General features: G+C 40.7%; 1 protein-coding gene across 1 annotated transcript; it reads right to left on the bottom strand.

Annotated features, from left to right (window-relative positions):
- Positions 1 to 442: 442 nt before the first annotated feature.
- Hdac2 (histone deacetylase 2) lies at positions 443 to 25,248 on the bottom strand. The gene is made up of 14 exons (XM_027402138.2): positions 24,982 to 25,248; positions 15,710 to 15,822; positions 14,512 to 14,629; positions 12,465 to 12,539; positions 10,644 to 10,782; positions 8,735 to 8,876; positions 7,425 to 7,517; positions 7,241 to 7,349; positions 4,365 to 4,505; positions 3,994 to 4,102; positions 3,272 to 3,402; positions 2,720 to 2,875; positions 1,379 to 1,436; positions 443 to 760 (listed from the first exon to the last, which is right to left on the bottom strand). Exons 1-14 carry the CDS (start codon positions 25,031 to 25,033, stop codon positions 730 to 732), a joined length of 1,467 nt encoding a protein of 488 aa, XP_027257939.1. The 5' UTR covers positions 25,034 to 25,248; the 3' UTR covers positions 443 to 729.
- Positions 25,249 to 25,540: the final 292 nt, after the last annotated feature.

The raw sequence follows: 25,540 nt of genomic DNA, 5'->3' as shown, positions 1-25,540 counted from the left end.
TGGGAAGAAACAACCTTACAGACGGTTCAGCAGAGACATACGCAATGGCCCATTTCAATTACAGGCTTGTCTTTCAATTTACAATTTCCATTTCTAATTTTTGAATTTTTGGTTCAGTTCAATAATGATTCCTTCACCCCAGCTGCAAAGTTTATGAATTCTGGAGATAACTTATGCAATTCCAGTCTTCACGGCACTGGCCGAGCTATGCAGTGAATTGGTATTACTTCTATTGCAGGGGGAAATGTCTGTCAGAGTGAGCCAGTGAGCACCTTACAGACCAAGAGGTGGCCTCTCAAGCTGAGATCACCCTTGGTATATTCCAGTCCTACAAACACCATCAAGTCACCGGTTCGGAAACAAGTCTCCGCAATGAACAGACAGAAGACAATCCAAGTACAATTTTTTAATAAAGATAATTACAAAAGATGGAAAAATCAGCTCAGAAAGGCCAATTGCTGTTTTTTAATAGATCCTGTTTTTGACATAATAACACATCAATTTAAATACAATCACATAAAGCATGGTGGAAAAAAAAGAAATTTTGCTTCATAATTAGAAAAACTCACAATAAAACTTGCCAAGAAAATTAAAAACAAGCCATTCTGAAAATAAATACAGTCCATGCCAAAACAGTATAAAATGAAGCCAGGAGTCCTCAGACATCAAAGGTTTCTCATCCCATATCGTCTCACTTTTCAGGAGGATCTTTAAGTTGGGGAGTCAAATTCAAGGGTTGCTGAGTTGTTCTGATTTGGCTCTGTTGAGAGAGGTAACATGAAATATTACAAACAGTAGTCTTGGTTGAAGAGCACCGGCCTAGCTACTGATCAAGTCTTGTCAATTCACACCAAGTAATTCAGTGTTGTCTCTGAGCAATGAAAGATAAATGTTTTAATCTTTTGATGGTTTTACAACTAAGCATTCCAAGTTATTCTTGAAAATTAGCATCAACTGTGTGTGGCCAAGCACACATGATTGCTTTTGACACGGAAGCTCACTCTTCAGCTTAGACCCCCATTTTTAAAATTCACTATGTAGCTCATTCAAGACTGAAATTCATGGCAATCCCCCGGCCTCAGCCTTCATACCTAGCCACACATGCATTCTGATAATAAACCTCTCCAACAGGCTTCACCTAACTCAGCCTGTCTCCCAACACCAAATATTCCAAGCACAGGAGTTTCACGTTATGAAAACCATGATCCCAAACAAAGTTTAAAGCAAAATAGTCTAGGACACATTAACCCCATTCAGAAGATTTCTCTCTTGGAGTACAATGTTCCACGTTCTTGGGTTAGTCCAGTATGTCAAGTATACACGGCTTCCCCAAACACATGTATGACTGTTAGTCTCTGAGGTGAGAAGCACCACTCACCCTTTGGAATCTGTTTTTTCACCACTACTGTCCTTGGATTTGTCTTCTTCCTTAACATCTAAAGACAGAAGGAAAAGATTAAAACCTATTTTGAAATATGAAATATATACGCCTTATCTTAAATTATAAGAAGCTACACTAAACTCACTGCTCCTGAATTGTCACTAGAAAGTGTCCTTAGGCTCTGAGTGAGAGATGCAGGGGCTCACTGTCAGCATGCCCATATGCTTGCACCCTCTTTAACTTCCAGTTCTGAAGCATCACGGTACTGCAGGTACCGTGAAGAACTTCCAACCAGCGTAGAGCACAGGTCAGGAAAGCGGTCTGTCAGAGGAAGGACACTTGGGGTCCCAAGGCATAAACACACTCTCAGTGGGTAAGAGTGAACAGTGTGTGCTGGAGAAAAACTTAAAAGGACTATGAGGCAGAGGCAGTGGTAAGACAGGAGCCGAAGATGAGTGTGTCTGCTGTAAGACACATGATCCTAAAAGCAAGCAGAAGCGAACTCACTGTTTTAAAGTATTTATTTACAGGGTGTGCATGGCATCCACAGGGGGCAGGAGACAGCTTGTAGAAGTCACTATCTTCCTCCCACATTAGATCCCAGGGGTCACATCATGAGGGTGGCAGCAAGTTAAATAACCAGACCAGCCAGACCTACATGGTGAGGCTGCCTCGGATGATTAACAGGTTAACTACCACTTGCATTCATTATCATTGTTAGTATGAGGAAACAAATGCTCAACAGGCTACTTCCCATTCCTTACCTCTGCCTATGGCAGCACAGCAACCAGAGATGTGAACCCTCTAGGGAGGTGCCACAATGGCGTGCACGCTACATTCTGAAATGCATGAAGACAGCAGAAACTGTCCTCCATAGCCCGCACCTAAGCCCCTTCCTACTGTTCCTGTTTTAGTTTCTTTAGTTCCTGAAGAGCCTTCATGTTTAAAGCAACTTTTCAAAGGACAATGAACTTAACTTTTGCTTCACTAAGACAACGTTAAATAGTTTGGAGCAATGTTTGTGACTGCTCTGTTGTTTCCTTTTCCCCATCCCACGACATGTAATGGATCCTCTTTTTTCTTTGTCTGTGTTATCAAGGAGATGAAGTTTCTCTATCACAAAGACAATGCGAGCACATACACTTGAAAACGCTTGAAAAGAATTCTGAAAACATTAAACGACAAGCTTCAGAGGCAAGCATCATTTACTCAAGGGAAAGGTACCTCATGACAGCTCGAGCCCTGACCCTTGTGTGACTATGGGAGCTTCTAAAAGCTACAGTGCAACTCTTAAGCAGTAACAGTGACAATGAAATTTTCACCAAACCACAAACTGACCTGTCTTTTTGTCCTCTGTCTCCTTCTTGTCCTCTTCAATCCTAGCTTTCTTTGCTCCTTTCTTATGATCAGCAACATTCCGACGACCTCCTTCGCCTTCATCCTCAGAATCTGAGAATTCTTCATCACAAGCTATCCGCTTGTCTGATGCACGAACTGATACACACACACACACACACACACACACACACACACACACACACACACACACACACAAATAAATAAATAAATTTGACAATAGCCAGATTCAACAATCATTACATACATCAATACATATATAAGCAGTTACCACATTCAACTCAGCCCACTGAGGAAACGGAATACTTAAGTTTCTGGACTTAGCCATATCTGTGTACTCACACACAATAAGACTGGTATTATTACTTCAGGCTTTGAGACATCAGGAAGCTAAATAAATCTACATGCAATTAAATGGAGGAAAGGACAATCACCACACGTGCTAGGTGAAACACGCCTGTGCACTGCCTTCAGTTTCAAGTCTTATTTTGATGAACCAGAGAAAAGCAAGAATACAGAGCAAGGGCTTCTTACTCGAAATCCGCTTGTCCGGATCTTCTCCATCCTCATCCCCGCTCTCTTCATGAACAGCATCTTCTGGAATCGCTTGCATTTGAACGCCAGGTGCATGTGGCAACATTCGAAGATTTTCAAATAAACGCTGTCTAAATAACACAATTTATTAGACAAAACCACTTTATGTAAAGTTCCTGTGATCCACAGGTAGAAACATTAAACAAAACAACATCATCTTTCATTTAGTTAACTACTTACTGAACAAAACAACATTTAAACAGGAATTCTTTGCACATACTAATTGAATCCACAGATAAAGAGGTGGGCACTAACTAATTCATTCCCCATTTAATGATGAGGCAACAAGTGTACTTGCCCAATATCACACAGCTAGTCTACAGTAAAGATGATCACAACCCATACCGACGTGTCTCTACATTCTGTAGAGATAAAGCTTTAATAAACCGTTTCAGATAATGCAAACAAAGCACCATTTTAAGGGAAAGCAAGAAAGGGTAAAATTTAGTGCCCTTGGCAATTTAAAATTGCACTTGAATAAAAATGTTTGTTTACAAAGGTTCTGCATTTGTGTTGATATAGTAGATTAAAATATTAGTATTCTTAAAGTTTCAAATCCTTTAAAAACCAAGGAAATATCTGATGCATACAGCTAAAATAGCATTCTCTATATGACCTTATGTAGCCTTCTAAACTTGCATTAACATGAGATGAGTTCTTACTTTATCTTTTCCATATATTCTGGAGTGTTCTGGTTTGTCATGTTTGAAGGACTAATATGCAGTTTGAAATCCGGTCCAAAATACTCAAAGTAATCATTATATGGCAACTCTATTAAAAACAATGAAAAACAAGTTACATACTGAAAGCTTAGTTTCCATAGAAGCTAACAAACACTAATCCAGATCCCGATAGAGAAATACTCCCGAAGGAAGGCTTGGAAGTGAAAACACAGGGAATACCCTCATAGACTTGCAATCTAATCATTTATTCATCAGTAAGATTGCACGTTCCAGGCCTCTGGCTGCAATGTCCCATTCATTTATTTCTGCACATCAGATGTTCTAGTAGATACCACAACTTCAACACTTACCATTAGGAATTTCACAATCCAGGGCAACTGCAGTCTCATATGTCCAACACCGAGCAACGTTTCGGATTGTATAGCCACCTCCACCAAGCATCAGCAATGGCAAGTTGAAAGTTTTTACTACTTCTACACATTTAGCATGACCTAAGACCAAGAAATTCATGCTTGTTAAAGAGTAATTTCCCCCACTCTTTATTGTCTTTAGCCTTAATTAAAAAAAAAAAAAAATCCCTTTGAGTGACTTTTGCCTGGTACCAGGATGGTGGCTATGCTCTGTGGATGTACGGATCAAGATTCACAGGACTAGTCTCAAAATAGGCTAATGTAACTGTATAAGAGGGAGAATGCACTCATACAAGAAGTGGTGATGGCCACAAGTTCCAGCTCCAGGCTGCCCTCTGTGACCCCACCGGAAGCAAGAGAGAGCCACCTGTCCCGACCCCAGACCTAAACCCACCCATCATGTCTGCACCTGTGACCACATCTGTTTGAGTGTGGTCAGCGCTACAGGTGTGGGGTGGATATTTCACTGCAACGCTCAGCATAGATCATCAGTGAGTTACCGTCTTGGGGTCTGGTTAACTCCAGTGTGTGATGCTTTGTTGATTTTTGTAACCTTTTCATAACAAAGTTTAAAGTAATTTGGAAAAAATTAAAATGACATAAAGAAAAAAGATCACCATTAACTAAGGGAAGTTTATTTTTATGTTTAATTAACTGTTTCCTTCATGTAATTGTCAACTGGCATCTCCTGCTGGAACAAGTGTTTCTGATAGAACCATGTGGACATTTGTGAGGACAGAAGTTTCTATGCAGACTACAGGAACAGCAGCAAAACAGCATCCCATACTACCACCCAGCCCAGGCCAAGTAACCATAAAGGGATTTTATAAAATGAAGGCTAGAACCCCAAAGAGGAAGAAGCATGGAAAAAACAATTAAGTGGAGCAAGTTGGACATCAGGTGGCTGACTTCACTAGGCCTGAGAGAATGTAGCTGAGGCTAGTCGTAGGAAAGTGCATTTATTCTAAGTCTTAAAATGGAATTACAAACATCCTTATGTGCTTTACACAAATGAACTTCCTCTACCTTCTGAAACACAACATATATATACTGTAAGGGTCAAATGCAGTTTATAATGAAAACTACTACTTTTAAATATAAACACTAGAAGTGGGGTTACTGCTCATTGCAGTGTATAAGTTGCTAGCACCAAGAAAGAAGGGCACATCAGACAGGTCACTTCAGGGAACTCCTATCTGCTTTGACACTAAATGGTTAGTAACACTTCTGAGGCAACAACTTGACAGTGCTGCTAACTGAATGCTGACCTACCAAGAAAGTGGGCAACTAATTTTGTGTGGCCAACTCAATACACGCGAAGTAGGGTAACAGACTTATACCACAGTCCTAAGGCTGGTCTGCAGAGTGCAATCATAAGTAGTTGTTAACATCTATATTTAGTTATTTTAAAAGTGCTATTTTAGGATTCTTTACATCTTATAAGAGAATTCAAAGTAAGATGCCTTCATTTAAAGCTAATTGCTACTGCAAAGTTCACTTGGAAAAAAAGGACTTTACTGCAATATATGCAATGTGCATGACAAGCCATTTCTGATCCAAACATTAACTTTACTATGAAGGCTTGTTCTTTAAAAAGGTTTATTCTAAGCCAGGTGGTAGTGGCTCACAACTTTAATCCTACCACGTGGGAGGCGGAGGCCAGCCTGGTCTACAAAGAGAATTCCAGGTCAGCCAGGGCTACACAAAGAAACCCTGTCTCAAAAAACAAAAACAAAACAAACGTGTTCTGCCAGAGGTAACAACTAAGAGGGAAATGGAGAGCACACTGATCAGGGAGGTGTAGTAAAACAGAAGCAGAGGGCTCTATGTCCCACTAGACCCAGGAGGACACTTAGTTCAAACAGGAGGACCATTCTTAGGTCAGGGACGGAGCACCTGATACAGCTGAGCAGAATATATTTCCAAATTCAGTTTAGTAATGAGCAAAGAGGAAACTAAGCAAACAAAAAAGTCAGCAAAAAAGTGACTGGTGTGCTGCTGCTGTTTAGCAATGGCCATGGCCCAGATTCTTACAGCTATGAACAGATGTGGGAAGAGCATGCAGATCAGAGCAAATCCTCATCACTGTAACAGCAAACAAATTATTTAAAACTGATATAATGGATTAAAAACACTGACAACTCCTGTGCCAGTTAGGATGGCAACTAACTATTCATGGATAAATGTATAAACACAAATATGGCAACACAGGAAGGACTTGCTGGGAAACAAGATTACTAGTCAGCCACATAACCCCACCCCACCCCCCACAAAAGGGAAAAAAAATAGAAAAAAACAAAAACAAAAAACCCACTGAAAATACAACTACAAACCAGGTGTTGGTGGCACACGCCTTTAGTCCCAGCACTCAGGAGGCAGAGGCAGGTGGATCTTTGTGAGTTCGAGGCCAGCCTGGTCTACAAGAGCTAGTTCCAGGATAGCCTCTAAAAGCCACAGAGAAACCCTGTCTCAAAAAACCAAAAAACCAAAAAAACCAAAAAACCAAAAAAACCAAAAAACCAAAACAAAAAAACCCATACAACTACAAAGTTTGGCATCAAGTCATCAAGTTGGCAAGCAAAAAATAACAATGAGAACTTAAATTTTTTTTCTCAAAATACTTTTTAAAAAATGTGTATGTTGTACACCATGTGCGATGCCTGGTGCCTGTGGAAATCAAAGAGGGTGCTAGATCCCCTGGAACTGGAATAACATTGGGTCATGAGCCATCATGTGGGAGCTGCGAATCGAACCCAGGTTCTTAACCATCTCTTCAGCGCTCCACAGTGAGAACTTTCGTGGGAAGCAGCGCTTACCTTTGACAGTGAGATTGAAGCAGCCAAGCCTATCACCAGACAGTGAGTCTGCACCACACTGCAGCACCACAGCACTAGGCTGGTACATCTCCATCACTTTTGAGATTATCTAGACTCAGAACAAGACACATTAGTATCTAAGGATATTTTACAACTCCACTTTACTTTTGAAAGCAGTACTTACAGGCTTAAAAATTTGTCCATAGGACTCATCATCTATACCATCTCTCATGGGAAAGTTGACAGCATAGTACTTTCCTTTTCCAGCACCAATATCCTATAAACAAAAACAGATCTTAAGAGATTATTCCATAACAAAAAACTTGACTTAGTTTGAAATGATTAGAAGATCAAGCAACACAAATCTGAAAAAGGAAATAATAAAAAAAAAATAAAATAAACAGGTGTATGATCCAGTATTTGTAGACATACTTCCTAAGCTCTAAAGCAAGTTTTAGGGAAGAAACTTAACAGCATCATTCATTCAGTTAATACAAATAAAACACAAGTCTTGTAGCTTGGGCTGGCAGAAGGGCTGAGCAGGTAAAGCTCAATGAGTTTGATCCCCAGGACCCACCCACATGGCAGGAGAGAACTGACTCTTGCATGGTATCCTTTAACGTGCCATACTCATATCACTCCCAACACACAAAAACAAAGTAAAAAGTTCTTACAAACCTCAATCTGATTAGGTATGAAATGATTTTACAAGATGTAAAGGCAGACCCCACTTACTTCATCATTCTCAAACTGAAAGGTGTCCTATGACCCAGAACCATTGGTAAGGGAGGTCTCCAGAGCCAATACCAACCGCACCCTTTGCACCACCCTGGAGCCCTGTGACCACAATCCCAGTGAGGGTCCCAAAAATCAGTCTTCCACACAACCTACCAAGAAGCCCTGGGTCTATGTGGTCCTCTGTGCCCTTGATCCTGGATAAAGACCCTGTGTGGCCTCCCCTAATCCACAACCATCTGAGGACAGTGTGATATCCTGCACCCCACTGCTATAGAGCACTCTGTCCATTCCCACTGTGACACCAGTCTCTGCTACCCAAGGACTATCTGCAGAACCTGCCAAGACCACCGAACTTTGTCAGATCGTCACTTACGCCTAGCTGACTTGAAATCATTTCCTATACACCATTCCTACATAAACAGAGTGGTCAAAACTAAACACCAAGTACCACTGAACTGGCCACAACTTGACAAATCGTAACAGTGAACAATGATCCAAACAATTGCTCAACTAAGGCAAGGCCATACATCTACAGCAAGAAACCCCCCAATGCCTAGGTCTCATTATAACTAAACAACCAAATTAAGGCAAGGCCACATATCTGTACCAAGAAACAGAGCCAATAACCTAATTCTAGATGTCCAGGTTCCATCACAAATACACAAACAAGCAAACAATGAACAAAAAACAACTTGGCTCCTCCAGAAATTAGCAACCTCCTAAACTCATCTGATATTCTGACAGATTTGGCCTTACCCTCAAATCTCCTGTTCCAGGAAAGTATTCCCCATACTTATGGAATGAAACTGTCATCACACGATCTGTTGTATAAAAAGCTTCCTCAACACCATCACCATGATGGATGTCTATGTCGATATACAAGACTCTCTGATGGTACCTGAAAGGAAAGCACAAGTAAGCAGACTCAGGAACTTGCTTGGTTGTACAATACTCAACCCTTCTAACTCACTGCCAGTCTAAGTGAGCTGCCAGACCTTTGGGCAACCAAGAAAATCTAGGACTCTCTTTTATGCATGTTAAAGACAGCCATACATTTCTATATATTCACACCCAAAGATTATGCCAGTTGCTACTTTAGAAAATTTCAGCATTGCCAGGTGTGGTGGCATACCCCTTTAATCCCAGCACCTGGGAGGCAGAGGCAGGAAGATCTCTGAGTTCGATGCTAGTCTGGTCTACAGAGTGAGTTTCAGGAAAGCCAGGGGTATACAAAACAAAAACAAAACCAAGAAAGGGGGGATGGGGCCTGCAGATGGCTCACTGGTTAGGAGCACTGGCTGCTCTTCCAGAGGACCCAGGTTCAATTCCCAGCATCCACATGGCAGCTCATAACTGTCTGTAACTACAATCCCTGGGGATCTATCTGCTCTTCTGGCCTCTGTGGATACTGACATAAATGTAGGCAAAAATAAATAAATAAATAAATAAATAAATAAATAAATAAATAAATATTAAATAAAAATGAATCTCAAAGAAGAGTTAAATTCTCTGTTTAAAGTAGTAAAATGATTGTCTCGTCACTGCAGCTGATTCAAGACATTTTATTTATTATCCAAAGATGCATGGCTATGCTAAAATACAATGCAAACTGAATTATCAAACCAGGTACTTATCATGTTCTCAAGGCCCAGAAAAAAATCAGTAAGAGAATCTATGAAAATTGCAAACAGTGGGACTCATCATAGCAGAATTTCTTCACAAAGTTAAAAATGAAAAATGATCAAAGTTTTCAGGTGGCCAATGTGTTAGACAAGCAAGGAGAGCTGCTTAGCAAACAAATTGAATAAATCATGCCCAGTTTTACCAGGTGAAGGAACAAATTGAGCTTGCTCCCGACTCTGAGCTTTGAAAAGAAAAAGAGCAGCAAACTGCTCAGAGTTGAAGAGAGTGGAAAAAACTTCAAGTCAATTAAAACTGATTTCAGATATTTGTTGGTTCTGGGTGAGTCAAAGACACGTCACTTGTCAATGCTGAGTTTCTGTTTATTTAAAGTATCAATACCAAGTTTTAACTCTTGGAAAGTACATGTGGAGCACAAACATTTTCAAAGTCTGTAAAACACAAACTCAGCAAAATCTCAAATACAATCTACTAAACTATTACAGTTAATAGTGAAAAATGATCTAACTTTAGAAATCTCCAAATTCCTAGTACCTTCAAATTCTCTGAAACAGCAATTAAGAATAAATTCCAAACCTCTTTCAGCAATCAGGCAAAACTGTGCCTATGAGTAGAGGACAAAGCCTTTCTGGAATGAGGGAGCTGGGTCAGCCAGGCTCACTAAGTGGGGAGACAGACTTCCTTTAAAACAGGTTTCAAAGTTTTGTCTACAAGTTATTATGGACATTAACACTTCCAAAGTCTTAGCAATATTTATATTAGTTAAAACGAATGCAAACCTAAATTCACAAACAATTTCTAACAACTTTTAAAAGACCATTTAATGATAGTTTTAGACATCTGTGCTATTTCTTCGTCTTCCTGAGTAGTGGAATACTTTCTCATACCTCTGCATTGGCTTGTAATGAATCCATATAAGATTCAGGATTAAACTATCATGATTTATTTCATATTCTTTAAAATCACTTTTTATTTCATTAAAAGAGATTTGATCACAGGGAAAGCTCAGTTTGAATGAACTTACTTTAGTAACTCAAGGATGGCAAGTACAATATCATTAACATAGCAGAATCCTGATGCTTCTGACTTTTTGGCATGATGTAATCCTCCGGCCCAGTTGACAGCCATATCAGTTTGTTGCCGGTTTAACTTCACAGCCCCAGCTAAGTAGAAACATGTCATGGTATTTATAAAATATTTAAAATAAAAAAAATCAGTTTACACAAAATCCCTTTAAGTGAAGCCCTATTAAATATGTCACGTGTAAGAAAAAAAAAGAAAGAAAAAAGAAAAGAAAAAGAAAAAAGATTTAATGTTGAAAAGCTAAGGATTATCATTTAGGACTATTTTCCTACAGTTTACTTAACTAAATGGAGTATACATGGGAAGTTGTAGTAAAAATGGCAGAAAAAGTCTCTAAATACAAAAACTTAAAAACTTTTCTTGATTGTTAAACACAGGTGTTTTAAGGACAATTTCACTTTCTAGTTTGAACCTGAAATGCCTCCCCAGTGTTGTGGAATATCTGTAAAGATGTGCTGCATTTGTTTATGTTGCAGAATAGTTGTTTAACTATGTAAAGATGTGTTGCACTTGTTTAGTTATGTAAAGATGTATTACTGTTTTACATTGTCTGCCCAAGACACCTGATTGGTCTAATAAGAAGCTGAATGGCCAACAGCAAGAAAGGAGGTATAGGAAGGACTTCCCGCCAGGGAGATTAAGTAGAAGGAATTTAGGCTAAGGGAGAAAAAAAGGAGATGACAGGCAGTGGCAGGGGGCCAGTCAGCCAGATATCAAGGAAGTAGAAAAGTATGATGATCAGAAATAAAGGTAACAGCCCAAGGCAAAACATAAATGAATGGAAACAGGGTAAATTAAGTTAAAAGAGCTTGGGACAAGTCTAAGTTAAGGCCAAGCATTCATAATTAATAATAGGTCACCGTGTCTTTATTTGGGAGGTACTTCCAGCACAATGAAAATTCCAACTATATATACCCCAGAACCATGTGAAACATTTAGATGCCACTGTGGTGCCATTGGCAGGTGATGGAAGACTTGAGGTTTGATTTTAGTTTACTGGAGGGCTGATCTTTAAAAAGTCCCCATTCAGCAGCCATGAGGTAAATGGGCTTTCCTCTGCAAAAATGTACATCCCATAATGTGCTACCAGTCCCAAAGCAACAGGGTTAGTCATGGTTTAAGCCATCAAACTGTGAACCAAAATCAACAGTTCTTTTCAAAGTTGTCTCAGGTTGAGTGACACTAATGGAAGACTGAATAGTATACCATAACTTTACATGCCTGTAATCCCAGTGCTTGAGAGGCTAAGGCAGGAGGATTTCCACAAACTACAGGCCAGCCTGGGCACCACAGTGAGCTACAGGCCACCCAGGAGTACTGAGTGAAACTGTCTCAAAAATAAAACAAAACAACAAAACTACTGCTATTATGTTGGCATGACAACACATGTCTGTAACCTCAGTATTCAGGAGGCAGCTGCAGGGGGACTATGAGTTTGAGGCCTACCTAGGTGACACAGTCTAGCAAAAACAAACAAAAGGAAATCTTACTATCATTAAAATGTCTACTTTAAGCCAGGCGTTGGTGGCACACGCCATTAATCCCAGCACTCGGGAGGCAGAGGCAGACAGATCTCTGTGAGTTCGAGGCCAGCCTGGTCTCCAGAGTGAGTGCCAGGATAGGCTCCAAAGCTACACAGAGAAACCCTGTCTTGAAAAACAACAACAAAAACAAAACAAACAACGTCTACTTTAGACAAAACTACAAAGACACCACAGCCCCTTCAGATCATGTTTAAATCTCAATGACCCAGGATACTTACCAACTGAACCACCAGTGGAGAGCTGACAAAACTCAAAGAGTCCATCAAATACTGGACAATCTTCTCCAACGTTAACTGTGGGAGACGAATTTCATTAAATTCAACCCATTATGCAAATGATTGAAAGCTTTTTCTTCTTCTTCTTCTTCTTTTTTTTTTTTTTTTGGTTTTTCGAGACAGGGTTTCTCTGTGTAGCTTTGGAGCCTATCCTGGCACTCGCTCTGGAGACCAGGCTGGCCTTGAACTCACAGAGATCCGCCTGCCTCTGCCTCCCGAGTGCTGGGATTAAAGGCGTGTGCCACCAACATCCGGCGAAAGCTTTTTCTTAAAAGCTATTACAAATGTTTTTGTTTCAGGACATCATACAGCAAAAATATAAGTCATATTTTAGTCTCAACAATTATATTGGTATCTGTGGAATACCATTACCAAATCTTACCAGGATACTTGTGAAGTAGCTCTACCCAACCACCACCAACAAATAATAAAAAGTCTACAATAAAGTAAAACAGGCATAAATCTGGTTTTCTCCTTAAATAATAGCAAATTAGTCACAATTTAAAAAATTATGTAGCTCCAAGTCATTTTTAACTCATCTTTAGAACTCCTTAGGCACACACAGAATCCATAACTGAAGCATATATTAGTATTAAAAAATGTTAACAGATATTTTGTCTTTTCTGTGGTTAACATTAACTTTAGAAGATGCTAAGAATTAAACAGTTTCATGGAACAAAGATCCAGAAGAACGGGGTGCTGAGACAATAAGATATATAGATACACATGTCACACTGTCATGACATACTTGGTTCCTTGTGCGGAAAGAAAACACTACAGAAGTTGTGTATAACCCATTCTTAGTCATTCTTCATACTCCAACTTACAGCCCCTTTAGGAAGAGGACAACTGTCTCACAGACTTACAAATTACAGGTACTAGAAAGAAATCACTTGTAGTTTTTTGTTGCTCAAATATGATTTAATATAAATCAGCATGATGAAGGCTTTAAAAAAACCCTATCATATACCCAAGGGCTATCAATAACTCACTGTGTAAATCCTAAATGAAAACAACAAAAAACCTGTAAATGAGTAATATCTGTCCTATCGTAGCCTGTATCGATCAAATGGGATAGTCTCCAGTAGAGAAATATATTAAGTTCTATGAACTTAGGAAATTCTTATCAACTAAATTAAATAAAAAATATAATCATCACTGAAGTACATCATAAAAAGCCCATCTCTCACTGATGGAACTGACTCCAATATTAAGCTTCAAAAGATAGCATTCCAAATGTTTTAGGATATTCTGCAATACTTTTTAAATTCAATTTACTACCAGTCTCTAACAACAAAATCTTTAACCTATAAAAGAAAACATGTAGAAGAATAAGGAACACTTCACTAACGTCCCACCAAAGGGGAAACAGTTTTCACATTACAATGCAATGTAACTGAAGCATGCAAACAGAAGGCAAACTGCAGGAGGATGGCTTCTGTGAGTTCGAGGCCAGCCTCGTCTGCATTAGCAAGCTTCAGGATAGCCAGAGTTACAAAGTGAGCCTGTCTCAAAAACCTCAAAAAACAAACAACAACAACAAAAGGCTGAAGTATTATTTTTCCTTTTTATAAAACAGTGTGACCTCCCAACCAATCCTAAACTTGGCATGGGAGCATAATAAAAAGTAAAAGACCATGCTGACATTCAAAATTGGTTTGTTTTCTAATGTAACGTTAATATTGGTCCAATGACTTTCTGAATTAGTAATTATATTAATATTTTAAACTAGTAGGAAAAAATACGTACTCTGCCAACTCTACACATAAGCCCAAAAAGATTTATTCTAAGCCCAGCCGTGGTGGCACACACCTTTAATCCCAGCACTCATAAGGCAGAGGCAGGCAGGTCTCAGTTCAAGGCCAGCCTAGTCTACAGATCAGTTCAAAGACAGTCCGGGCTACACAGAGAAAGCCTGTCTTGACAAACAAAACAACAAGAAAAGATTCATTTACTTTCACCACTATAAAATACGTGGTTTACAACGTACATCTCTGCATCTGCTTACTATACTCAGACATGTTATCTGGTCTTATCGATCGTAGAAATTTGATATACTCATCACTGTGGTATTTTGTCATTTCTTCAGCAGTGGCTTTATGAGGCCTCTGAAAAGAAAAACACCAAGATAATGGAATTATTAGTTGTTACATCAGAATTCTCTTCAAATGAACTCGATGTACCTGAGTAATAAATTACAAAGCTAATCCAAACTCATATATTTGTCTTCCAGGACAAAGTAAGCCCCCCTGAAAGCGAATGTCACTCTTGGTCAGTAGAAGCAGGTCACATGTTGACATGTTCTGACTCATCCCTACCACATGCTTACTGCTGTCTAGCCACTGATTTTCATCACTGTCTTCTCACACCATCAGCTTAAGGTCTACCCTGGCCTCCACTTATTTTAACTTTTGTTCTGAAGAGCTCCATTTCACTGATGACATGGAAATGGAAAAGGCTTCCCACTGCTCTAAAGTATCTGTATCTAAAAAAAAAAATGATTCCCATAACACTATTTAGGATTGTTAACTGCTTCCAACCCTCTTCTCCCTGGGTAGTTAAGTATCATTCTATCTTATACTTTTTAATATATGCTTCTGCCCTTATTATGCAAACACATAAGGTGGCTGTGTATCTTACATTTTTTTTTTTAAACTTGGCTATCATCAACAATATTTCATATATATGACAACCAAAATAAATAAGATTAATTTTTCTACAAAACTCTTGCAATAATCCAGGTCAATTCTTTTCTTGTTAAAATTACAATGTGTTCACTTATTTTTGGCAGTGTGTGTGTCACTGTACCCATGTGGAATCTAAAAACAACTTGGGGGAATTAGGTCTCTCCCTCCACTGGGAGAGTTCTGGAGATTGACTCAAGCCATCAGGTTTGATGGTAAGCTCCTTTTTTATTAAATTATCTCATGAACACCAGGTCAATTCTTTTTAGCAGCAAAGGCAATTCAGCAATGTCATAAAAGTATGTGGTATGTTGGGCAAAACTATTCTTCAGAAACACAGCGTAAGACCACGGTGGAGTGAGGTGGTGATTTAAGATGATTAGATGAATAAAACCAAGAGCCATCTTCTTTCAGATCTTTTCATTTACTAAAATACATTGCCCACAGCAGTGTACGATGCTTCCAGACACTAGTTTAGAGAAACAGTGCCAAAGGAGAACTTACATATATTTCCATTTTTCGGTATAAACCATAATTTAGCAGCAAGTTATGAGTCATCCGGATTCTATGAGGCTTCATGGGATGACCCTGGCCATAATAATAATTTCCAATATCACCTAAAAGAAAAAAAGACGCCCATTAAACAATGTAGACATTTATATGTGTGCTCAATCTTAAAAAATTAATTTACTTAGAGTTGCTAAAAATTAGATTTTTTGTAACATTCAAATTGTATTAGAAATCTAATATGCAGATTTTATAAATGCTGAGGATTCAATTTCTTTGTAGAGGGAGGAAAATATTTCTTTTAGTTCGCCAATTTTAAAGTGAAACCCATTTTTAGTGGAGTTTTTTTTTTGTTGTTGTTGTCTGTTTTCTAAATTTAGATATATAAAAGGTATTCTTGAAGTTTGGGGTATGTTTTAATTTGTTCAGCTACTATCTCTTCTTGGATGTCTTTTTGGCACCCCAAAAAAATTTATTGCAGTTGAGCTGGTGTTATGGGAGGGCTTAAATGCTCAGTGTCTATTTTGGTAACTGAAATTTAGGGTCTAAAGAAAGTTTTGCTATGTATGCTACAACATATTCATGACATTTTCCAGAGTAATAAGAACAGTCTTGTGCTCATGACTAGATAGTTGTAGCCTGTCTGTTAAAATTCTTAGATCCCAATGTCTTAAAGCAACACATAAAATAATGCCAAATTTGATTTTAAACAACAAAATACTTTTAGGTAAGGTTTTACTGTTCATCATAAAATGCTGACAATGAGAAAGCCTGTCAACAAACTTAGAGAAAAAAATATGTACTACTTTTCTAAGGTTAAGGGCACTTTTTAAAAAAGATGCATTTATTTTTATTTTATGCAACTGAGTATCTGCCTGCATGTACATAAGCAGATCTCATATAGACCTAGTGCCTGTGGAGGTCATGTGTCAGATCCCATGGAACTGGGGTTACAGATGGCTGTAAGCTACTGTGTGGGTGCTGGGAACAGAACACTAGGTCCTCAGCAGGTGCCTCCATGTTCTTAACTGATGAGCCATCTCATCAGTCCTATAAAGGATACTTTTTACAACAGCCTTATCAAGCAAGAAATGAGAAATCACCATTAATATTGCCATTTAGATAAAACATTCAAACACTTGTTAAGACAGTTGTATTGATTTTAACAGCCTGTAAATCTTACTGTTTCAACACAGGTTTATACACTAAAAGTTAGACCCCAAACCCCTTATACCTGCCCTTAAAACAACAAAGCTTAATTTAAGATTGGAGTAGTGAATGAACATCTAGTACTTGGGGAAGCAGACACCAGCAGATGTGAGTCCAAGGCCAGCCTGATCTATCTCCATACATAATTCCAGGCCAGTCAGAGCTACATAGCAAGACCCTTTCTCAAAAACAAAACACCCTCTTTCAGAATCTTCCCTAATAATACCATTTCATTTGTACAGTGGAAATCAAATCTGTAGAATGTTTCACACTATCTACCTGGAAACATCTGCTTATTCTTTTTGAGACAGGAATTTAGCACAGGCAGGCATTGATTTCATGATCCTACTTAAAGACCTCAGCCTTTTGCCACCACCCCCAGCTGAACATTCATTTTGTAAAGCTTGTCTTCTAATAGTATGACTGAATTTGTTAGTATAGTACCTCCAATTGATTTTCAACACAAGCTATCTTCTGATAAATTATCTGAAGATAATTTACAATACAGGACCACTTAGAATGCTGGCTATCTTTTCAAAGATGAATGCAAACAGCAGAGCCAAGAAACAATACATCTTGCTAACCTGTGTAGACAACTGTTTTTTTAAAATTATACTTTTGTTGTGGAATAATCTTCAGGTACACTGTAAAGATGTGTCTTTGTCAGGTGCCTTCTGATTGCCTTAATAAAGAGCTAAATGGCCAATAGCTAGGTAGGAGGTATAGATGGGACTTCCAAGCAGAGAAGCCAGCCAGCCATGGAAACAAGAGGTACAAGATAAAAGAGGTAAAAGCCACATGGTAAAATGTAGATTAATAAAAACATGGGTATGGGGCTGGAGAGACGGCTCAGTGGCACTGCCCGTTCTTCCAGAGGTCCTGAGTTCAATTCCCAGCAACCACATGGTGGTTCACAACCATTTGTAATGAGATCGTCTGCCCCCTTGTGGCCTGCAGGGATACATGCAGACAGAACACTGTATACATAATAAATAAATCTTAAAAAAAAAATGGGTTAATTTAAGTTACAAGAGCTAGTGGCTAATAGTCAAGCTTTCATAATTAACAATCTCAGTGTCATTATTTGGGAGCTGGCTGGTGGGACAATGACAGCTGCTGAGAGACACTGGACTGTGGAAAGGACTGCTGAATTAAACCAGCCTAGATACTTTAGGGATGTCTTAGCTTCAAAATGGGAGTCATAAAATGTGTTGCGTTCAGGGAGGGTTATGCTTTCGTTTCCATGGGAAATGGAAAGCTATAGATTCCTTCAAAGTTAATTGAGATCAGATTTGACCAGGGGGTACCACCTGAGGAACTTGGCTACAGACATGAGGGGGAGAGCCAAGAAAGACTACCACACAGTTGAAGTATAAGTTGAACCCTCAACTTGGACAGTCACCGAGATGTCTCTGTCAATTCTAGAGTTTATATATTTTCCTTCTGTGGTCTTTGATAGAGTTGAAGACAGATAGTTATGATTATAGCTTTCTTCAGTTATTATAAAAGATAAATTGTCTTTTTATTTAGACAGAGAAGAGGAGATGATGGGGAAAGTACTTCTGTGTATGTTTATCTTATTGATTGTTGAATAAAATACTGTTTGGCCAATGGCAGCAAGTTAGGCAGGACTAGGAGTCAAAGAGGATCCTGGGAAATGTAGTAGAGAAGTGGTGATCCAGGCAGGAAGTGACATAGCAAGGAGACTCATATTTAAGCAAAGGAAACAGGAAGTGTCTCCCTTTTCCCCTCCGCACCTCTTCCAGTGGCGGGATGTGAGCCACCGGCAAGGAGGGACGCCAATAAGGCGTTCGGTAAGATAAGTCTTATAAAATATATAGATTTATGATAATTAAGACTGAGCTAACAGATGAGAATCCTAGTCATTGGCCAAGCAGCACTGTACCTAATACAAGTCTTTCTGTGTATTAATTTGGGCCCTAACTCCGGCGGGCAGCTGGTGCAAAGTGCACACGTGGCGGTGGGGCTCGGGCAGCTTTTGTGCAGAAAGATTTATCGTAACAAATGTGTCTCCTAGAAATGTCAGAAGCTACACCCATAAAGTCTCACCAATATGGCTGCTTAAACATAACCTGAACAAGGATTCCAATAGTCATGCTAATGTAGATCAGGGAATGCTTATGAGGCCTCAAGCCTAGACAAAGAGCTACGGGCAACTAAGTAATGATGGCAGCAGGAGAAACAAGTCTTCCCCAGGGAAGTGCACATCAAGTGGTTATCTAATACTAAATACTCAGCCCTGAAAACATCTACAAATAACAGGATAGACTGAACAGGTTGTATTTATGTATTTAGGAGAGAGAGAGAGAAAGAAAGAGAGAGAGAGAGAGAGAGAAAGAGAGAGAGAGAGAGAGAGAGACAGAGACAGAGACACAGAGAAAGGGAGAGGGAGGAAGGGAGGCAACAATGAAAGAAAACAGCAGCCATGAATTTGAAAGGGGGGACACTATATATGAGAGGGTTTGTAGGGAGGAAAGGGAAGAAGAAAATGCAAACACATAATCTCAAAAACAAAAAAACCCATTTTGTGGCACAGGACAGGCAATTTCTGGACAGTACAGGGAAGGGAGAATAATAATTTCTAACTTTTCCTGCTTAGTATCAGCTCTATATGGCTATTTTATAGACATCTACTTCTTAATAAAGATTTCTTTCTTTTTAAGAAAATGTTATCTCAACTGATTTTTTAAACTATTTATTTAATGTGTATTGGTGTTTTGCTTGCATGTATGTCTGTGCCTGGTACCCAGGGAGGACAGGAAAGGCAAGAAGACCCCCTGGTCCTGGAGTTAAAGACTGATGTGGGCAACAATGTGGGTGCTGGGAATTGAACCCAGGTCCTCTAAAAGGGCAGCCAGTGCTCTAAACTGATGAGCTACCTGAAAGATTCAGGCTTTAATGCTGATCGGCTCGACCTCTTTAAGAGACAGACCCTTCCCCCTGACAACAGTCAGGGCATGCACAGGGACGTGTCATCACCACATCACCCACCATGCATTCACAGCCTGCATGAGGACTCTGGGCATGCCTGGAACCTCAGTGCGCATGCACAGTCTTCCCTTTAAAAGTTCCAACTTCCCTGCTTCGGGGCTCTCTCTGCTTCTTCTTTGCTCTGCTCTTCTCCCACCTACGTGCTTTCTCTGTCTCTCTATGGTGACAGGCCATGGCGGTCAGCCATTACCCCTGTTCCTCTTCTCTCTTAGTCTCCCTACTCTGCCGGGCTTATAATAAACTGGTTAATATGTCTCATCTTGTGCCTCCTCTTTTTCTTTATATCTAATTTAAACAAAAAGATAACACCACCCAGCCCCCTTCTCTTTTTTTTTTTTTTTTTTTTTTAACTTTACGGACCTAAGGTCTTTGTCAGTTAGATAATTTGGGAACTTTAAGTGTTATTCCATTTTTGTTCAAATACTTAAATATATTTTACCAATCAATAACTTCCAGAAAAACTTGACTCAAGATAAAAACATACTGTGTACTAAAATTGGGGCAGCATTCTATAATCAAATGTATTTCTGAAGCAAAAATATGTAAATATCAAGGTAAGAAGAATAAAGATAAAGTACTTTTCACCCTTGTACACAGATAAGCTGTCAAAAGTAATCAAGGAAAAAGAAAACATGAATAAAAAGACTACTGTGTAATTTTGTCTGCATACAGCACGGAGTCCTGTAGAAGGTTTTAACACGACTGACCCTCCACTTTGACCATCGTGAGCCTGGGTTTCCACAATACTGTTTTCCTCTATTTTTGTCCCTTCCCTAAGCTCACTTCCTCCAACACCCTTTAAATCTCACCCATTTGACAAGAGCCTGTCACTGGCCAAGCAACTAAACTAGGTGCCCAAGGACTCCAGGGATAACAGTCTGTCTTGTGTCTTTTCTCAGGAACGATTCTTGTGTCCTGTGTCTCCTTCAAAACACTCCTACATACACATCTATACAATTAAAAAAAAAAAAAAAAACTAGAATGTGTAAGAGTGTGTTATGTGAATGAGCTCTAACTACAATATTCATAAGGATTCACTAGTCATTTCTTAATCCATAAGGCAAAGTTCAAGTTTAGAAACTGCCCTCATGAAACTTATTCTAGTGGGAAGAGAACAAACTTGAGCCACAGAAATGACAGGCAGAGAAACAAAAATGGTAACCGAAGACTGAGGAAAAGCTCTCTGATGTGATGAAATGTGAGGGAGGCCAGGAATAGAGGAATTCTGTGGAAATGGGATTCAAAAGCTCTGGAAATGTCTTCAGAGTTATCTACCAAATTTAAATGCTGCATGAGACAACATCAGTATTCACAAACTGCCTCAATGCTTCATTAGCACAGGTCTGTCACCAAAAAACAATTATCCATTTCATGGACAGTAAAGATTTATACAGCTGCTAAAAGCTAATGCAGTTGTACTAAAAATTACCTAGCAAGACACTGACACCACCATAAAATAAATCTGACAACAGGTGGCTGCTCTGTAGAAGTCTTGTATCTGTTAAGTGAGGAGTACATTGGGAGGCATGGTTTTGATAATTGTGATAGCCCTTATTTGTGTTGACTTTCTCTGGACCATGTCTCTAAACATTTTGATTATGATTATCTCCATCAGAGAAAAATAAGCGAAGTGTAAAGCAATTGATGCTTAATTATATAAATTATGCATACATTCAATTCTATTATACTGTATTCATTAGAAGGCACTATAGGATTGATCCCAAGCTTCATTCAAAACAAGGCATAGTTTATGTTTCCAGATCAATTAAAAATGTGAGCATTGCAATTAGAATCAAATGTACCTCAATCTGCTAAATTACACTTAAGTAGAGAAAAATAACATCAGTTTAAGGTCAGAAAGGATCTTAGTGTCTACCTAATTAGCTATAATTTGCTATCTATCATTTTACAAAGCACTGTCTTTTAGTATATAAAGAATGACCAACATTCAAAAGTGTTTCTGGAAACTACAGAGATGTCAATAGCCACAGTCCACCAATTAAGAACAACTCTAATTTCTCTTCTGAGGTATAGGGATAGATAGCTCATATACCCATATCCCAAGGTTCACAGAAGATCAGCGGATTTGTGATTTAAAGGGTACAATTCCAAAGACTACAGAACACAGAGAAAACCACATTTATCTTCAGAGTATTCTTCATTAAGCACACAGAGAAAACACTCTAAGTTGCCTAGAGGCTCAGTGTGTGCCTATTGGCCCCATTAAACCTACAAAGAAGAGGACAGCCATGGTTACAGGATTTGCTTCTTCACTGCTTTTCTTTTCCTTCCCTCTACTTCCTCTACCAACCAAGTTAAAACCAGCTAGCTTAGAGTGGGATGGTGCTGGCATGAGCCTTTAATCCCAGTACTCAGGAGGCAGAGGCAGGCGGATCTGTGACTTTGAGGCCAGCCTGGTCTACAGAGTGAGTTCCAGGACAGTCAGTGCTACACTGAGAAACCCTGCCTCGAAAAACAGAACAAAAAACCCCAGCTAGCTTAAACTAGTATATTATTCAAGTCCCATTACTACTGGTATTGCCCTTTGCCAACCCAACCCTTTGTGCATCTAAAAGTCATATGCTTTTCTTATACAAAATTACTTTACTTGGCACCCTCTGTCCACAATTTAAAAGACAATTAAGTCACTGCTTTTTTTTTGAAAACAAGAATAGGGTTTGGCATTGAAGACAGAAGTGTAGAGAATAATTTGTGTAGTCTAGCATGTCATCCCATGTTAATCAGCATAACCATGACATCAATTTAAGAATCTCTGTGGTTTTGTTAGCTCCCCCAAATGCAAATATTCAGAAGTTAAGTAAGTGTATTCTAAATACACACCAAGTAAGAACAGACAAGAGACAGATAACCCAGCAGACTTCCACCATCAGTTATACAGTTGGTTGCTTACAACTAGGCATATGTAAAAAATCAAATGACTGAAAACCTCCTCCATTCCTCCCATCTCTGTGACCAGTGCCTATCCTGCCCCTCAACAATGGCTCACCTCCAAACATGAACTCAGGAACCAATAGCTGCTCAGGAAACAGCTACAGTCCTGTTTGACAACAGCAGCTGACAGCTGAAGGTCCTAAGCACCCGTTCCGACTGTTAAACCTTTCTAACAAAAATCGAGCCTTTACTTTAGAAAAGCTATAATTATAATTTTTCAAATTCATTTACAGGGTTACATCTTTTCCAGTGGATCAGAGAATGCAGGACAAGTGTTTGCCATGAATCCAACTTCACAATGTAATTCAAGTTTAAACTGACAGGTTCTCCCATCTCTTCCCTCCATGATGGTGTAACTTCACATAAATTTATTCAACACATACATAGTCCTCTGAAATTTAAGCTGGGCACGCCTTTAAGGACTCACCTTTAAGGACTCACCTTTAATCCCAGCACGTGGAGACAGAGGCATGTGGATGGATCTCTGTAAGTGAGACATCAGCCTACATAGTGAATTCTAGGGCAGTCAGGACCACATACAGAGAGGCTGTCTCAAAAAAAAAAAAAAAAAAAAAAAAGCCCCCAAACAAAACAAAATGTCATTTAGATAGTCTTCTCTATTTTCTCCTAGCTTTCTGCAAGGTTTTTGATTTTCCAGCCAAAGACATGGGTGTCTTTCATTATTATTATTATTATCATTATTATTAAAACAGGTATTAATGCTCAACAGGGGTGGCACACACCTTTAACCCAAACACTTGGGAGGCAGAAACAGGAGGATTTCTGGGAGTTCAAGTCCAGCCTGGTCTACAGATCGAGTTCCATGACAGCCAGGGATACACCTAGAGAAACCCTGTCTCTAACCGCCCCCTACCACCCCCCCAAAAAAAATCCAAGCATTAAAAATTTCCACCAAACCAAGAATAGGTAGGACTATTTTCAAGTTAAAGTCAGTTTCATTCAGCCTAGGATCTCTAGGCTCTTATCTACCTCTCCAAGATACTGTGACTTCAACACAAAAAATATAGAAAACAGCTCCCAACTTTGCATTGCTTTGTAGATTATCAGTCAGGTCTTTCAGGGCAATGAGGCTAGTTCTGTCAAATTATTCCTTCTCTCAACAGTCATCTACTAATGTCTTGGTGAAATCCGAAAGACAGGGCATTACTTAGTGTAACTGAGACCCGAGACCTGCTCAGCCTATAGAACTCAGACAATTATTGCCCATACTCCAAATCACCCCTTACCACCACCTTGTACCATTCACTAACTACATTGTGAGCTCCACCCTACCTGTTTGGAATATTTAGTTCACTTCTCAAAAGTTTCCTGCAGCAGGGTCCCCACCACCCTTCCTAAGCAAGGTGCCCATGTTTTCTCCTAACCCCCCCAGAGCAGGGTATAACTGCATATCGAACAAAGAGCAACAAAGACGTGGGTGGTAACAACCTCCCACAGAGGCATGCTAGGACCCATCTAGTAGGAACAACTCCAAGCTTACCTCCCTCCTCTTACTACTTCCCCACAGGCCTGCCTAGCTCCAACTCCAAACCCCTAATTGTCACCGAGGAAGTGCATGCAGCCCTTCAGTCCGAACCCTGAGAAAGAGGCGCTCAAAGAACCCGGCGAACAAAGGCGAGGGATGGAGTCCACGCAAAACACGAGCGAGACAGCGCCGCTCTGCGAACTTGGCCTCCCGCCAGGAGTAACTCCTCCGCAGCCCCACCCGAGCGGCGGGGTCCCGGTGAGGCTTGGAAGCGCAGCACAGACAGATCGCCAGCAAGAAGGGGGACCCGGCGAGCGGGGGAGGGGACGGGGACGTGGGGCGGAGCTCCAGGCCGCCGGCTTTGTGTAGTCAGGCCCGGGGTGCCGAGTGGGGTTCCTCGGGGACCGGTTCGAGGCAGTACACCCCAAACCTGCGCGTGCCCGTGCGGAGGACCCGAGAGGAGCCAGGGCGGCCGTCTCCGGGCCACGACCGCGAAGCCGGGTAGGCCGTGTCCCTGTCCCCGCAGACAGCCACCCTTAACACCCCGAGCGGCGCGTCCGCTCCGCCGCGCCCTCCCCGCAGCCCCGCCGTTGGCTCCACGGCCACCCACCGTCATAGTAGTAGCACACTTTCTTCTTGCCGCCTCCTTGACTGTACGCCATGGGCTCGGGACGCCGCCTCCCTCCCGGCTGCGGCTCCTCCTCCGGCTGCTCCCGCCCGCCGCGGCCCGGCGGCCAGACAAGGGGGACTGAGGGGACAGCGGGCGCGGCGGCCCGCGGAACAAGGACGGCCCGGAGCGAGATGGGAGCCGGAGCCGGGAAGGCAGTGATCACCGAGCGGGGGTGGCAGCGGCGCCGACGCGCGACACTCGGCGGGGGAGGCCCAGGGTGGCGGGGCTGGGAGGCGGGCGCGACCACTATGGAGTGACAGGGGAAACCGCGTCTGCAGACGGACGCAGGGGTCGGTTAGGCGTGGACGCCGCCGGATGGGGCGGGAGGGGTGTAGTGACAGTTAGGTCGTACGCAGTCCCGAGGTGCGAGGGAGCGGATCTCGGCTCCGCGCTCGCAGCCCGGACCCCCGCAGCCGTCGGGTTCCCCCTCCGATCTGCAGGTACTGGTTGCGCCCGGACTGAGCCTGCGCACTCGGCGCCTGCTCAAACGTATCCCGGG

This window comes from Cricetulus griseus, chromosome 2 (genome assembly GCF_003668045.3).
Source record: "Cricetulus griseus strain 17A/GY chromosome 2, alternate assembly CriGri-PICRH-1.0, whole genome shotgun sequence".
NCBI classification, from domain to species: domain Eukaryota; kingdom Metazoa; phylum Chordata; class Mammalia; order Rodentia; family Cricetidae; genus Cricetulus; species Cricetulus griseus.
The sequence above is the reverse complement of the archived record's forward strand: the minus strand, read 5'-3'. Positions and strand labels throughout refer to the sequence as shown.